This window comes from Lontra canadensis, unplaced genomic scaffold, assembly GCF_010015895.1.
Source record: "Lontra canadensis isolate GAN:19392208 unplaced genomic scaffold, GSC_riverotter_1.0 scaffold98, whole genome shotgun sequence".
Lineage (NCBI taxonomy): Eukaryota > Metazoa > Chordata > Mammalia > Carnivora > Mustelidae > Lontra > Lontra canadensis.
The window spans coordinates 5,278,746-5,293,957 of NW_022631092.1; the positions used below are offsets into that span (position 1 = coordinate 5,278,746).

A 15,212-nucleotide genomic window follows, 5' to 3' on the forward strand; every position below is an offset into this window, starting at 1 on the left:
GAGCCACAGACACGTCGTTTGCCATCCTAGGACAGAACTTTAGGAAAAGAGTGAAAACCAAGTCTATCCCCTGGGTTTCACAGTGCAACCTGGTTCCTGGTCAGTCATCTTAATTTGGTGAGTCCACAAGAAAAAATTAAAAAAACTGAACATCAGTCTCCAAAAACTAGATTTCTCTAAGGCAGTGGTTCACCTGGTAACTTGTTAAAAATGCAACTTCTAGGTCCCTCCGCAGACCTACCGAGTCCAAACTCCTGTAGGAGGACCCAGCAGTCTCTGTGCTAAGGAACAGGTGATTCTGATGGGCTCAAGCTTAAGAATCACTGCTCTATGACCACACACGTGTTCCATAAATGTTCTGTTCATGCTGTGCTTTATATGAATTGACTTATTGAATCTTCACATAGCCCCGTGAGATAGACGCATCAATGTTCTGATTTTACATAGATGACTCTCATGGCACAAAGAAGCGAGGTAGCTGTCTTGGGTCACGTGTCAGCAAGAGGCTACACTGGCTCCCAGGCCCACCAGCTACCACCCTGCCCTGGCCACAGAAGCTACACACACCTAAGGAAGTCAAGTCAGGGTGGATGGCAGGCCTCAGGGCTTCTCAAATGTGAGTGCTGTGCAAACAAATGAGGTAGGCATCTCACTAAAATTCAGATTAGGATTCATTAGTCTGGCTTAGAGCCTAAGACTCCACATTTCTTACAAGCTCCCCTACTGGGTAGCCAACCAGCGAGGTTTGCCTGGCACTGGGGGGTTTCCAGGGCACAGGACTTTCAGTCTATAACTGGGAATGTCCTGGGCAAACCTGGAGGAGTTGGCCACCCGGGTCCCAGCGGATGTTGAAGCTGCCGATCTCACTTTGAGAAGAAATAACACAGACCCGCAAGGTGAAAAGTTAGGATCGTATTTAAATGCATTATAAGTTCTGGGAATGGAGTATAGCATAATCTATTTTATGTTTTAAAAAGACCTGGGGCACCTGAGGGGCGGAGGTTTGGTCAGTTGAGCTTCCGACTCTTGCTCTCGGCTCAGGTCTCAATCTCACGGTTGTGAGTTCAAGCCCTGCACAGGGCTCTGAGCTGGGTGTGGAGCCTACTTAAAAAATATACCTTTAAATAAAAATAAATAAAAAGACTGCTTTGGTCAATCCATGGAGTTAAAAACAGGCTAAAAGACCAATAAAGAATTTGCAGGGATTCCAAGCAGGATCTGGTGGAAGCCAGGAGATGAAGATAGGAAGCGGCCTTGGAGTCTATTTTGGAGAGGAAGCTGATACAGGTAGTGAAGGAAAATAAAGCCAAGGATGAATCCTAGGTTTAACTTTGGGCACAGCATTATTGTTTTTAAAGGACGAGGTCAGAAAGAGAAATATACGAGAGCTAAGACAGGAAAGACTGCGAGAGGCACAAATGGAAGACGCAGAAAAATTAGTGAACTACGCGATGTACAATTTTTTTTTTCCAGAGTGAGATTCATTTACAAATTAAAATCTTGGGCAGAATTTGTAATGGGGGGAGTTTCACATAACACCACAAACAGCTAAAGTTAGTTTTGAAGATTAAACATGCTTACCATGGACTAGATTGCATCTCCCCCAAAATGTATATGTTGAAACCCAACCCCTCCAGGTGACAGTATTAGGAGGTGATTAGGTTTAGATGAGGTCATGAGGACGGCAGGAATAGTGCCCTTATATGAAAAGACACCAGAGAGCTCACTTCTCTCTACCATCCTGTATCAAGGAAAAGCCATGCGAGGACACAGCAAGAAGGTGGCCATCTCCAACCCAAGAGGAGAGCCCTCACTGAACACAGACACAGCAGCACTTTCATATTGGACTTCCAGTCTTCAAGATTGTAAGAAATAAATTCCTATTGTTTAAGGCATTTAGTCTCTGGTATTCTGCTAGGCAATCCAAGAGAAGTATCCATTAATATGTTTGTTTCTTTTGAAAAGCCACTGTGCGCTATGATGCACTCCACAATTGGCCTACAGGTGAAAATTAAGAGATACCACTAGGACAAAGATCCCATCTTTAAGATTAGGAGCCATCACTTGGGGTTCCAATGTCCTGACTTAATTGAATGGTGTCCAACTCAAATACATTCACATCTCAGCTTCCCATCTTGCTAACCATGTAACTTGGGGCAAGCGATGCCACCTTTCCAAGCCTCAGTCCCAGCACGTGCTTCATGGGCTGTGAACTTTATACAAGACAATACGTGCAAAGTGCCCGGCACCTAGTAAGCCTTCTGTCCTTTCTTCCCCTCGTTCTTCTCTTATGTGAAACAATTTTATTTCTGATAAAGGCAGAGGGCGGGGGGAATCAAAGGCCTAAAGACACTTCCTAAGAAGTGACACATGATGGGAGAATTCACATTCATGCTCCACGTCTATAAGCACATCAGCTGGAGCCCGTGTGCCTTGTGTCCTCTAGGGGACACAGCACCCACCTTCCTTATGGGGCTGCTGCAAAGAGGGAATGAGAGAAATGTGGCCTGCCTAGCGCAGTGTCTGTCTGACACATTCAAGGAATGTCAGGAAATATTACTGTCATGGTCGTTACTCAGAACGTGAAACTCTTCAATCCAGAATCTTCTAGGTAATTGGGCCAAAATGTGAGAGAAACCAAAGAGGCTCCTGGGAAGGTAAGGGGAATGGGGAAATGGGATAGTAAATATGGGGATGCTTCAATGGTTCGCCTCAGCCGCACACTTTCTCCTGCTGGGTTTCCTGCATCCATCTTACTTCCCCAATTAAACCAGAAATTGTCCTAGGGTTAAGACCATGTGCTATGTTTTTTTAAAGGCCCAATTATACCTAGTCTCTCCCACACGTGGCCACATGTACAGTAAGTGCTCAATAAATACCCATGTTTTGCCTGTGTGGGACTGCCGTCCTCCATTTATGGTTTCTCAAAAGATGCGCCAGAGCTGGGCCAGGCTCTGGTAGGTATGCCTGATGCCAGTGAGACCCCCCATAGGCAGTTAGCTTCCCAGTATCACACAACCACAGACGAGCCCCGATTCAGATTAGCCATCTGTGGTCATAGACATGCTCTGTTGGTCCGAATGGTACAGAGACGGGATATCAGCATTCGCAGCGGGCAGGCAAGGTGCCAAACACCCACATCGTCTCGCCGAAGACCAACACAACCTCAGGAGATCAGTATGGTTACTCCATCTTACAGATGATGCAACAAAGGAGCAAAGAAGTGAGCAAACTGACCCACAATCACACAGGCATAAGATGGCAGAGTGGCAAGGTCGGAATTCAGACTCTGGCCTGGCCAATTCCATGGCCATTCTCCTAGCCCAAAGCCCTGAAATATTAACTCCAACTCTATCCTCAAGGCCAGAGGGAGGCTTCAGGTTGCTCTTAGCTTGCTTCATAATCTGTAACTCTTTAGTTAAATAATAATTCACCTGAAGAACATCTGTGGTTAGTTTCCAAATTCATTCTTCAGGAAGTGAGAAGCAACTCGCTTCTCCAGACAGAGCCCTGTGTCTGAATTTTCTTCTCTCTCCCCTGGAACAAAGCCTGAATTTCCTGATTCAAGGTTGGTAAGTGGTGGATTGTGTGTGCTTTATGGTTTCTCAGGCACCTTCAGAGTGATCCAAAATCCTTAAGCTTGTGTCAAAGGCAATTTTCACTCTCTCTCTCCCAAAGCTCTCTTCATTGCCTCCGGGCCATATGCTAGAGGACAGAGATGTCAGGAGACTAACGTCTGTTAGATCTTTCCCATCAGTGTAGCAATGACATCATATGCTTCTTTTAGGTAATTTGCACATTATCAGACTAATTTTCAGATTATCTAATCAGCCGACATTACCCTTAATCAACTCAGCTCTCCTCTTCCAGTCCTGCAGAGTACAATATGGCCTCCAAAGGCGTGCTAGTGTGGGGCCTTCTCTTCTCTTGGCACATACCGAAAGCCTACCTATGTGCCAGGCACACCATCACTGGGCAGAAGACAGACACCTCTCAGGACCCAGGACAACCCGACTTCCATTCCAGGGACCTGAGACACAGGCTTGACATAAATTTTATAGATACATGTTTTTAAAAGTCACTTCCCTCTTAGGAGCTCCAAGTATGTTATACAGGACATTTTCTACTCGTTTACACTATCAGGTAAAAGAGATATACCATGGGACAATTAATACTATATCAAACAACTTTCTTTATAAATCATTTGTCCTTGCCTTCCAGTAATTGCTACTGTGGCTCCCCTTGGCATACAGAATGCCAGCTACACAGTCTGGCATAGAAGATGCTTCCAATGGTGGCTCCTGCTCACTTTCCCACCGTTCTTCCAATGCTACCGCCAGACCAAACTACAATCCCTTGTCTGGGGCATTGTGCTATTTCATACCTCCCTGCCTTTGCCCCTACCTGGGAAGCCCTCTCCCTCCCGGGAAGTTCCTCTTGAATCTTCCAGAGCTAACCTGAATGTCCCCTCCTGAGTGAAGTCTTCGCAAATCCCAGTGGTTCTCAAGCTTCTGTGTGCCCCAGAGTGCCCAGTAAATTAGAGACTGCCACCCCCACCCTCAGAGTCTCTGTCTCAGGTCTGGTGGAATCAAGAATCTGCATTTCCAACAAGTTCCCAGGGGATTCTGACGTCACACTGGGAGCATGGCTGCCCTAGGGGGTACAAAGTGTACCGTGCCCTTGAGCCCTTGGCCCTTCACTATTCTAGACACACTCCATTACACACTCCTTCTCAGGACAGAGATTAAGACAGTAACTAGCACAGGGATATGAAGCCAGTAGATGGATGGATAGATGGATGGACAGACGGATGCATGTATTAGACTGAATTTATTTACACAGCTTTTCCATTGGTACAAGACCTCATCAGTGCTCACACCTACCCCACCTCCCAGAAAACTAACTTGAAATCATCACTTTAGTAGATTCCCACTGCGTGTGGAAGAAGAGTTGCGGCATGGTGAGCATGGGTCAAAGAGTTCGGAATTCTGATCCAGTTCTCTCTGCTATGTTGGTCCCCCAGGACTGTTTACCAAAGTGGCATTTCAGAAGTCACAAGAGAATGGTTCTGAGTGGGCTGCCTGGGTAGCTCAGTCGGTTAATAAGCGTCTGACTCTTGATTTCGGCTCAGGTCCTAATCTCAAGATCATGCAATTGAGCCCCACACTGGGCTCTGTGCTCAGTGGGAAGTCTGCTGGAAATTCTCTCCCTCTTCTTGTCCCTCACCTTCTGTCCCTCCCCTTGCTCACTCACGGACTCTCTCTCTCTCTTTCTCTCTCTAAAATAAATAAATAGGGGCATCTGCATGGCTCAGTCGGTTAAGTGTCTGCCTTAGGCTCAAGTCATGATCCCAGGGTCCTGGGATCAAGCCCCATGGACTCCCTGATCAGCCAGGAGTCTGCTTCTCCTTCCCTCTGCTCCTCCCCCATTCATGCTTGCTTGCTTTTTCTCTCAAATAAATAAAATCTTTTACAAATAAATAAATCATTAGCGAAAGAGAGAGAGAGAGAGAATGCTTCTGAGTGGCACCACACGGAGTCCTAACCTGCTCCAGTCCCCCCTCCCATACACATGTAGTCTACGTGTGTGTACCGGTACACACACACACACACACACACACACACACACGGTGATTTCATTTGTACAACGCAAACACAGGTGCTCAGAGAAATGCAAGAAGGAAGAAGAATCTGGCCTCACACAGGAAGCGAGGGGAAGGATGACGGCTTAGGTAGGAAAGACCCCATCAGAAAAGTACTATCCCCCAAGGTGAAGGTCGGAGCTCCAAGCATCCCAGCACTGCCTAGAGTGGAGGCAGAGAGTCAAGGGCATGAAGGTAAGGGGACAAACCTACAGAAGTGACAAGAAGGGTGTCCTCAGGAGAAAATGAGCAGCGAGGAGAGGAACAAAGGCGAGAGAACATGGGCGGGAGGGGCTGTGGATTGCTGAGCCGGTGGCCTGGGGCGGCCTGGGGCTGGGCGGGGAGGGAGGTCAGTGCTGGCTCCCACAGTCCGCTCTGCCCGAAAGCAGCAGCAGGCACAGGCGTGAGCCTCGGCTTGGCTGGAGGCACAGTTGGGGGTGCGGCAAGGGGCGACAGGCAGACCAAAGTCAAAAGGTCTCTCCTGCTGCAGGTGGTGCGAGCACAGATGCCCGAGCCTCGAAAAACTCCTGAGTCGGTAGGGCTGCTTCTCCCGGAGGCCCGCGTGTGCTCACGAGCAGCTGGGCCACCCTACGGCTCTGCTAAAGAGGGAGAAGTCAGCATTCCCACTTTGTTGGCGTCCAGAACTTTTCCTGGGGGAAACTGCAGATCAGCCTCTTGGATGAAGCTCTCCTGTCTCCCTCCCCCAGCCCAGAAGCCTTGCCAAGGAAGGATCACAAAGCTGGGACCTTCGAGGCTGCAGAGCTGTCACGTTCAATTCACCACACAGCCCCAGTGGCATTTAGGGGCAGGATGGATGGGAGCCCACCCCCACCCCAAACAGTGGGAGCAGCTAATGACTGGGTATTAATGATGCTGGCAATTAGCGCTCACGAGAAAATGGTTGGGGGGCCGCTCACCAGGGGAATGTGGGAGGGAACGGAGCAGACATTCGGAGCAGCAGACAGATTGGTGGCATGCACGGTGCCGAGAACCTGGGAAGAGCTTCTGTCTCTTAGATTTGTTCAGAGAAATTGGGCAAGAGGGAAGGAATGGCTTCTGTGGACCCAGGGGCCTTCCTGCCACACCCTCTTTGCTAGCAAAATTGGAGTTAATCACAGAGTTCTCAGAGGTACTGGGAGCAGATGTTAAAAAGATGTTTGTGAAGGTTCTGGAACTTTCCTCATGTAAGGAGGGCCCAGATGAACCCAGGGACAGCTATTGCTTTTTATGCAGCTTAAAACCCTGGGGTAGTCCGATGAGGCTTTTTGAAGAATTCAGTTTGTCACCAGCAGGTGAGAGGGGAAGGAGAGAGGACTCGCAGCCAGACTCGGGGACGCATCTCCATCCAGGAGGAAGAGACACCATTTCCTGACTAAGCAAGGCCATCTGGCCTCATGGTGAAGACATGGGGAGACAGAAGACACTGAATCACGAGCGTACCCAAGGAGATCCTGGTAGACAGAGGGAAATGGGCCAGCGCACACCCCAGAAGTCAAGAGCCAGCGGGTGTGGGTGCAGGTGTGGGGGAGCCAGCGGGGATGTCTGAGGAAGAAATTTCCTTGATCCTCTTCGGGCCCACAGCGTACCTGGGGGACCACGAGGAACCTTCCTCTGCCGTGGCCATCGCGGTGCACACACACAAAAGAGACACAGACAAAAGAAAAGCATTCCAGACCCTACTGCATGAGTAAAGCACAACACAGGGACCAAATGGCTTGACATTTGAGAAGAGATGTAAAGAAGATAAGCCAGCACTGGGGGGACAGGGAAATAATACCAAGTTAACAAATACTTCAGAGAGAGCAACCGTGGCTAATAAATACTTTCCAGATAGCAACCCAAATCAAAAGAGATCATTCTCGGCCTCCTTTGCCAGAAGAGACAATAGGTACGCCTAGGCCACTTAGATCAGAGAAGGGATAAGAGGAGAAACAGAGGGACGCAAATGCCAGCTGCCCCGTACATTTTCCTTTCTGAAAGGCTCAACCACAGGAAACTCTCCCCAGGGAGGAGAGAGAGCGAGAGCGAGCGAGAGAGAGAGAGAGAGAGCTCAGCACTACTCAGAAGCTGGCACAGGGAGGTGGGCCAGCTCTGTCAGACGCCCCTGCCCTGCTTCCCAGGTTCTGTCCAGATGATAAGAGCAGGCAAGGAAATAAGGGTCTGTCACATGAAAGGCTTGAACCCTGTGAGTGAGTAGAAATTAAAAAAGGTATGTGGGCTTAACTGGGTCCCCCCCAAAATGTGTATGTTGAAGCCCCGACCCCAGGCCTCATGACGTGACTCTTCTGGGATAGGGCCTTTAAAGAGGTGATTAGGTTATGGTGGGTAACCTTTTAAGTCACTGGTATCCTTCAAAAAGGAGACCTGGGCACACAGAGAGACAGCAGGGGTGCGTGATCACAGACGGACCACCGTGAGAAGAGGCAGAGAGAAGGCAGAGGCCTACAACTCCGTGACAGAGGCCTCTGAGGGACCGCCCCCAATGACACACTGGTCTGGGACTTGCAGCCTCCAGAAGAACAAGAAAAGAAATCTCTGCTCTTTAAGCCGCCCAGTTTGTGGTATTTTGTTATGGCAGCCTGAGCGCACACATTCAGAAGGCAACATCACAAGGAGAAAGGAGGGTGGGGTTAGGCAACACTGACACTAATCCCAAGAAAGGTTTTGGCCAGGTTATGCTAATTATTTCAAATATCCGATGAGTAGCCGATGGACATCCGTTGACTCAGTTGATGGACTAAAATGCGCAGAAGCCACCCCCAGATCCTAGAGTCTGATCCCTTTCATTACACCACTCCGTTCGCCTGAAGAATACCTACCACAAAATCTTGTGAACAAAATAAAAAAATAGATGGCATGTCCACAATTATTCTTCACCTAATGATCTTAGAATGACCCACACCTCGAAACAAGCTCTTAAGACTCCATCATGCCACCCCATTTTGAGTTTTTGACAAGTGCACTCACCACGCTTGCTGAGGGAATGTTCAAGTGAAAAGCATGGAGGCTCAAGGGCAGTATTTCGAAGGCAGGAGAGCTCTGAACCAAAACTGTGACCCCCTATAACAGCCAAGGCAACAGATCCAGAATATTCTACATCTCTTGGTGGCCAAGGCAACATTTGAAATGTCCATCTGAACTGACATGCCAAAGGGCTATGCCCAAGTCAGGTCAACCCCTGTGAATGGAACTTCTGGAGCTGAGGGAAGGAGAGAAACAGGTCTGGCATTGGACAACAGCCAGATAACTGGCTTCCCCTCTGCTTAACACTCACCTCCCTTCCTCTGGGAATAGAACTGGGGTTGGCACCTGGCCCAGCTCACTCTAAGCCTGGGGCTCAGAGGACCCAGGGGGAAGCTGGGGTTACATTAAAAAAGCCAAGTCGCCACAGGACATTGAAACCAACCCATGGGGGCCACCAAAGATGCCAGAGGTGAAAAGAACACTGTCTCGCCCTGCCCACCCACATCATCACTGCCCCAACCCAACGACTGGAAACTCACGTCTGTGGTTCTCATTTCTGTGGTTAGGCGGGGACCGGGTCTCCTGGTCCTGAGCTTCATCCCCCTCCTCGCTGGCCAGGTGAGTGTGAGCGTAGTGGTAGCTAAGTCCGGGCCGGTTCTTGTAGCGCTTGCCACAGACTAGACAGGAAAAGAGAAGAGGGAAAAAGCAAAGATGAGCAACCTCTGTAGTCACTGCCCGCATTCTCCCAGGCAGTGATTCCCATCCGTCTGCCCCAGAGCTGCGTTTCCATTTTGGGGAAGTGTCTCCCACTCTTGGACAAAGCCAACACTCCAGTCACAGCACGGGCCCTGGATAAGAAAAACGAGAAAGGTAAAGGATGGAAGTTGAACTGTGTAAAGAGCGCCTTTCCTATCCCTGGGCAAGTCACTTACCCTCTCTGAGCCTCGGTTTCTGCAGAGGGAAAATGGGAATAATGATAGTATTTAACTCATAGTGTTGCTGGGTTGAGTTCATCTCTATGCAGAACACTTGTAACAGTGTGGGGCACGTGGTGAGGGTGATGATGATTACAACTTTGAGGGCAAAGAGCACTGGCAGTCCATCCAGTCCAATATCCCATGGCACAGGTGAGCCAAGTGAGGCCCAGCAAGCCTAAGCGCTTTGCCTGGGAACACACAGCTAACTGAGGCAGAGTCACTAGAACTCAGGTGTCCCGGATCCCCATGCAGTGCTCCTTCCCCACCACATGGTGGTTAACTCTGTATAAAGTACAAAAGCTGATACAGATAATATTTTTGATGTATCACATGGTGATCTGTGCTAGAAAAACACATCCCTCTTCTGCCATGAAAACCATGAAGCCAAGCCATCACTGGTAGATGTGGCAACCAAAAGCTCGTGCCCTTGGTGCCCCAGGAAGACTCTGGTACCCAAAAATCTAGGAATGTGTCCTCACGAGCACGACCTCTCACGCGGACAGTATGAGACAAGGACACCCGGCCACATAAATACGGCTCTGTTGGGGCACAGAAGAAGAAAGGGACAGTTCCATTGGTTGGCTGCCCAGTACCTCAGAAGCAGAAGCCCAGCTAAATGGCTGAAGACCAGACCACCCTCACTGTCAGTGAAGTTGGATTTAGTGGTTCACTGTTTAGAATGATACTTGCAGCTAATTTTCAGTCTTTACCAAATTTAAGTATTTCCTCTTATCCCTGTGTTAAGAGTTTTATTACAGGAAAGTCTGATCAGCCTTTCAGCATCTACTAGTGTATGACTCTCCTTCAGTTTGTTGGTACTGTGAATTATGTTGATTTCCTAATGTTTCTTCTCCTTGGGCCATTCCTATATTCCTAGAATGCTCTCTGTTGGGCGAAAGTACATTATCCACTTCATAAACTGCTGCATTCTGTTTTCTAATCTTGCGTTTTGGATCTATACTCAGATCTGAGATGGAGCTAGAATTTTTGACCTATCTTCTACCATGTTTCGATTTTATGGTTATATCGACTTCCAAAAATGAATTGAGGCAAATTGCTGTGTGAAACTGGACAAGTTACGTAGCCTCTCTGTGCCTTTTTTCGTATCTGGAAATGATGATAGTACTACTTACCTTGAAGGGTTGTAGATAATGTTTGTATCTCACTCAGTACCCTGCACATAACAGATGCTGATAAATATTGAGGAGGGGTGAGGGGCCAGGGCAAGGGGCTTCAGCTTAGCCTGAAGTGCCAAGTGCTAAGTGTTGGGCCCTCCTGAAAGAGGGACTTTGACCCTGGCCTCAAACAGTGGAATTTAGCAATTGGTTGGACTTTCTCAATAAGGTGAGAGTCTGAAATTCAAGTTGGTGACCCAGTGGCTCTAAGTTCAAGTCCTACAATTGGTTACTTACATTCTCTTTCTCTTTCTCTCTCTCTCTCTATTGTAAATATATCAAAAAAAATAAAACGGCACTCCACATCTCAATTCCATTTGACTGGGGAAATGGGACCTAAAGAGGCCCCCAAGGCACACTCTGGGCCTGCTTGTGGCTTCTTCTATTTAACCTCTGCAACGATCTGAGGTCAATAAACAGCAAATTGTGGGGTCATCGGCTATAAATCCACTTAGTAACCAAATGTAAATGTTTATTAAGAATCAGGACCGTCATCAGGGCGCCTGGGTGACTCAGTGGATTGAGCCTCTGCCTTCAGCTCAGGTCATGATCTCAGGGTCCTGGGATCGAGCCCCGGATTGGGCTCTCTGCTCTGCAGGGAGCCTGGTTCTCCCTCTCTCTCTCTCTGCCTGCCTCTCTGACTACTTGTGATCTCTGTCAAATAAATAAATAAAATTAAAAAAAAAAAAAGAAATGGCTGAGAATTGCTTTTAAAAAAAGAATCAGGACAGTCATCTCAGTATTTCCATGAGGACGCCTCCACTGACTCCGGAAACCAGTCTGCAGACCTCCCTACTACCAACTCCACAGCATTCCATTTGTGCCGTTCTGTCATGTTAATTGCCACCGTCTTCCTTAATCACAGAATTCCAGGGTCTTAAAAGTCATGTAGTCTCACTCATCAGATTGTTTTATTCCCACTAATGCTCTATGCCTGGGACAATTCCACGGATCAGGGAATCACGACCCACCCAAACAGGCGTTTCTTCTTTGATGTCCTTGAATCCTAGTTACAACTGTACCAGAGGACTTCTCTTAAGGACAGTTTCATGCCAGTTTCGGCTTAATAACAACTCCACTTCTTGTGTTGCCATGCACAGATCACGGCCTCAGAACGCATCCATTGACCAACTGATGAATGAACACGGAAATACTTTGTGGGAAAGCCAGGAGATGGCGGTGGGGAGGGAAGCGTGTAGAATCTGATCCATCTATCCAAATTAATCTCATAGTAATAGGTCTTTAAACCTACAAAACCAAACCCAAGCAAAAAGCTTCCCACATCTCCTTCCCCAGCACCATAGACAGTAATTATTTTTAAAGCAAATCCTTTTGCTAGAAAAGAGATTCCCGAAGAGTGGTCCCCAGACCAGCACCATCAGTGTCACCTGTGAAGAGCTTAGAGATGCATGTTCTTAGGCTCCCGCTCACATCTATCGAATAAGAAGCTCCGGGTGTGGGGCCAGAAATCTCTGTTTTAACAAGCCCTCCAGGTGATTCCTCTGCACGCCACAGTCTAAGAACCATTCTGCTAGAAGAATGAATAGATTTGGGCTTGACCCTGCTCACCCTGGTGCACCTGCCCTTTGGGATGTTGGAAGTGGCCGGTGGGGACGGTGACCCCAAAATAAAGCTCAGTCATTAGAGGAAACAGAAGCAGACAGTACAGGGAGGTCATGGAAACCAGACCTCTCACCCATCATCCCCCTACACAGAACTACAGAGCTCTCCTGATGGAGCTGCCATTTTTCACCACCTGTTTATACCATCTTATTCCTTCATCATCAGGTCTTCAAGAAAACATGTATTTAACACCTCATATGTGCCCAGCCCCATGGCATCAGCAGACAAAGATAAAGGAACCCTAGTGCCCTCCCTCCAGGAGCTCTCATTCTGGCAGAGAAGATGTACAAGTCAACAAGCAAACAGGGAGATGGACAAACACACCAGTGTGCACAGGCACCCAAGAAAGAGGAGGGGCCAGCACACCCATCTAAGTGTGGAGGGAGGGCTTCCTGGAGGAGGTGAGTAAGCTGCGGCTTGCAAGGTAGCAGAACATTACCAGACAAAGGAGGCAAAGGTATTCAGGCAGCAAAGCACATTCCGCCCAACTCTGGGGCACTGCGGGCAGGGGTGAAGCGTAAAGGAGCGAACGAGCAAGGAAGCCGGGCAAGACTTTGTCCTGAAAATGGGGAGCCAGGGCAGGATTGCAGCCTGAGGACCGACTTATTCAGATTTACACTTTAGAAATTCTATTTAAGACTATAGCGCAGAAGACGGATTTGAAGGTGGCAAGAGGCTATTTTAATTTTCTATGTGTGAACAATGAGGATTTCAGGATGGGAGAGGGGTTAAAGAGAAGGAATCTGGTGGCAAAGGGTGGGTATAAGCAGCGAGGAGGAACCGAGAATGACAGTAACTTGGTCTTCCTGGCCATGCCCCATCCAGCCTCTGCCTAGCTCCCCAGCCTCGCCCGACACCACATTCCACCACCTTCTCTGCCCTTCTGCCCCATTGCCTTTCTCCTCCATAAACATCTTTTTTTCTACCACAGAGCCTTTGCACAAGCTCTTCCCGTGGCCCACAATGGTCCCCAGGCCCAGTATGCCTAATTAACACTTCATCATTCTTCAGATGTCAGTTCAAATGTCCTTCTCCAGGGAAGTCCCTCCAATCAAAATTAGGACCCCAGTTTGTTACCTTCCTAGGACAAATCATGGATCACTATGTGTGCCCCCCACCGGCCACAAGCATGGCAGCCCCTGTGTCTTTGCACACTGCTGCATCCCCAGTGACCAGCATGGGGAAGAGCACAGCCAGCACGCGAGGTCAGTTAAGGGAAACAACAAAAACACTACAGAGCAATAGGCCGAAGGATGAGGAGAAAAACCAGATTTAAAGAAGGAAGAGAATGAGTTCAGTCTGGGGTTGCCCTGCACACCCTGAGCTTAGGAAAGAGATGCGGATGTGGGAGGTTGGAAGGGCGGCAGGGGGAGTTAGAAGATGATGGAGAGAGAAAAAACGTGGACAGAGGACAGAACTCAGAAAACACCAGTATCTTAAGAATGGAGATCAAGAGTATATTAACACGATAAGCACTGCATAAAATATATAGAATCGTTGAATCACTACATTGTACACCTGAAACTAATATTAAAGGTAGTAAATTATACTGGGATGTAAATTATACTGGAATTTTTCAAAAAAAAATTTTTAAAAAGAGGTAGGATTTCCAGATGACAGGACCAAGGATACAAACCGTCACAGCCACAGCAAACAGCTATTGACTGTGTACCAAGTGTGAGACCTGTTCTCTTGTTTCCAGTCAATTTGCTCACAGCAACCCAAGTCCCCATTTTACAGAAGATAAGCCGGCAGAACCAGGAGAATGCCAGATGCCTGAGAAGGGTCAAGAAAGACAGAGACTAGAAAGAGATCAGTGGATGTGACAGGAGGCCACCTTCATGAGAAGGGAATCCACGACTTCAAGGAGGACAAGATAAGACTTCAGAGGCCTAGGGTGCTCCCGGAAATGAGGAAGTGGTGACAGGGCTGACAGACCACTCCTGCCACCAGTAAGGCTGGGTGGTGGATGGGAATGGGGGTCGGGGAGGCTGAGTGGGCCTCGTTCTTTAATAGGGCACACCCTGGAGCAGGCTCACAAGCTAAAAGGAAGGAGGCGGGAGGGAGTATAAAAGGCAGGGTTAGGAGGAATTGGAGATAATACAGCAAGATGTCTGACCCCAAAATAAAGCTTCTAACCCAAGTACCAGGCCTTTGAATGACTTCCTCCCAGGGACAGAAGATTTCTAAGATTTATCTTGGTGGAATTGTACCTGGATCAGACTGCTACGTTTTGATGGAAAGAAATGCCTTAGAAATCCTACTTTGACTGGATTGGAAGCAAAGGAAAACCCAGTGCTATTTAATGATACCTCCCTGCCACACCAAACACAGACGGACAAGCTTCACGCGCATGCGACCCGTGCCTTCAGACAGGGTCCGTGCTCAGAAGGACCCCGCGCTTGGCCTAAGGCTTTGCTGTCACCATCTTGAAATTCTGAACACACGTTGAATAAAGGGTCCGTCATTGTCATTTTGCACTGGGCCCCATAAATTGTGTATCTGGTCTTGGAAACCTGTTGGGGCTGGGGTCAGAGATCAGGGAATAAGTTACTCAAAACAAAGAACCTGACAGCGCGGATACGCAGGGGCTGCTCATGGAACACACACCCCAAGCAGCCCTGAGCTGGGAGTAAAATGCCCTCTGCAGTAACCTTGAAAGCCTGGCCCAGGCATGCCTGTGCCACCCTTCAGAGAGGCAGCTTCTGGTTGGTGAGTAAGGGGGTAGGAACTGCTGGGACTCAAAACCCTTGCCAAGTCTGCTACCGACCACCTGTGTGATCTGGGCTGAGTTGCTAAACCTCTCTGTGCCTCCAAATCCTCTGGAGCCAA

At 48.4% G+C, this 15,212-nt stretch overlaps 1 protein-coding gene across 4 annotated transcripts in view; it reads right to left on the reverse strand.

Moving 5' to 3' along the window:
* Nucleotides 1-15,212, reverse strand: part of DPF3 (double PHD fingers 3) — a 257,321-nt gene that overhangs the window by 65,990 nt on the left and 176,119 nt on the right. For all 4 annotated transcript variants that reach the window (XM_032837279.1, XM_032837280.1, XM_032837282.1 and 1 more), the window contains exon 7: nt 9,145-9,282. In XM_032837279.1, coding sequence (XP_032693170.1) covers nt 9,145-9,282 — 138 coding nt within the window. The remainder of the gene's footprint in view (nt 1-9,144; nt 9,283-15,212) is intronic.